At 63.7% G+C, this 922-nt stretch overlaps 1 protein-coding gene across 1 annotated transcript; it reads left to right on the top strand.

Annotated features, from left to right (window-relative positions):
* Nucleotides 1-422: 422 nt before the first annotated feature.
* LOC105560225 lies at nucleotides 423-869 on the top strand (the record flags this gene model as incomplete). The annotated part of the gene is made up of 1 exon (XM_012009184.1): nucleotides 423-869. A coding segment is annotated over exon 1 (447 nt), but the record flags the coding sequence as incomplete, so codon positions are not given.
* Between the last annotated feature and the right edge of the window lie 53 nt (nucleotides 870-922).

Raw genomic sequence — 922 nt, forward strand, 5'->3', positions numbered from 1 at the left:
GGCCCCAATATCAACGGGGCCCAATACGGATTCCGAGAGGGCCTATCGACAATGGATGCGATTAGTCGCGTCCAGGCCCTCTCGGACGAGGTGACTTCCCGGGGGGGGGGGGGTGATGTTAGCAGTGTCGTTGGATATCTCCAACGCATTCAACACCCTCCCCTGGGAAATGATCAGGAAGTCGCTCCGACACCTGGGGATACCATTGTATCTCCAGCGGGTCGTGGGCGACTACTTAAGGAACAGGTAGGTCGAGTATATCGACCAAGGCGGCGAGCGCCGGCGGGCGGAACTGCGCCGGGGAAGTACCCCAAGAGTCCGTTTTGGGACCACTTTTGTGGAACGTGGGGTACGACCCGGTGCTGCGGACTACCTCCCCCCCCGACTGTCACGTCGTCTGCTATGCAGACGACACACTAGTGATGGCCGGGGGTCGCGATTGGGGGGAGGCCCTCTCCAGGGGGAGAGTGGCAGCGGGAGCGGTGGTTAGCTCTATCCGCAGGCTGGGCCTCGAGGTGGCACTCGACAAGACCGAGGCCGTTGTGTTCCACGTCGGAGCACGCAGCAAGCCACCCGAGGGACTGTCCCTGCATGTGGATACAACCCTCGTCAGGATCACCCGGGAAATGAGGTACCTCGGGTTGATCCTGGACGACCGATGGAGGTTCGAGGGCCACCTTGCCGCGGCCGCTAACCGGGCGAGAGCGAGAGCGACCCAGTTGGGCCGCCTCCTCCCCAACCTGGGCGGCCCGGATGACAAGGTGCGTAGGTTGTACGCCAACGTAGTCAAGTCGGTGGTGCTCTACGGGGCCCCTGTTTGGGCCCCAAGGCTCGCGGCACTGAGGCGTGCCCGCGCCGGCATGGCGCGGGCAATTCGCCCGATCGCCACGAGGATATGTAGAGCCTACCGGACTGTGGCGTA

The sequence above is a fragment of the Vollenhovia emeryi genome, unplaced genomic scaffold (assembly GCF_000949405.1).
Source record: "Vollenhovia emeryi isolate VEMERY1.0 unplaced genomic scaffold, V.emery_V1.0 DF951404.1, whole genome shotgun sequence".
Taxonomy (NCBI): domain Eukaryota; kingdom Metazoa; phylum Arthropoda; class Insecta; order Hymenoptera; family Formicidae; genus Vollenhovia; species Vollenhovia emeryi.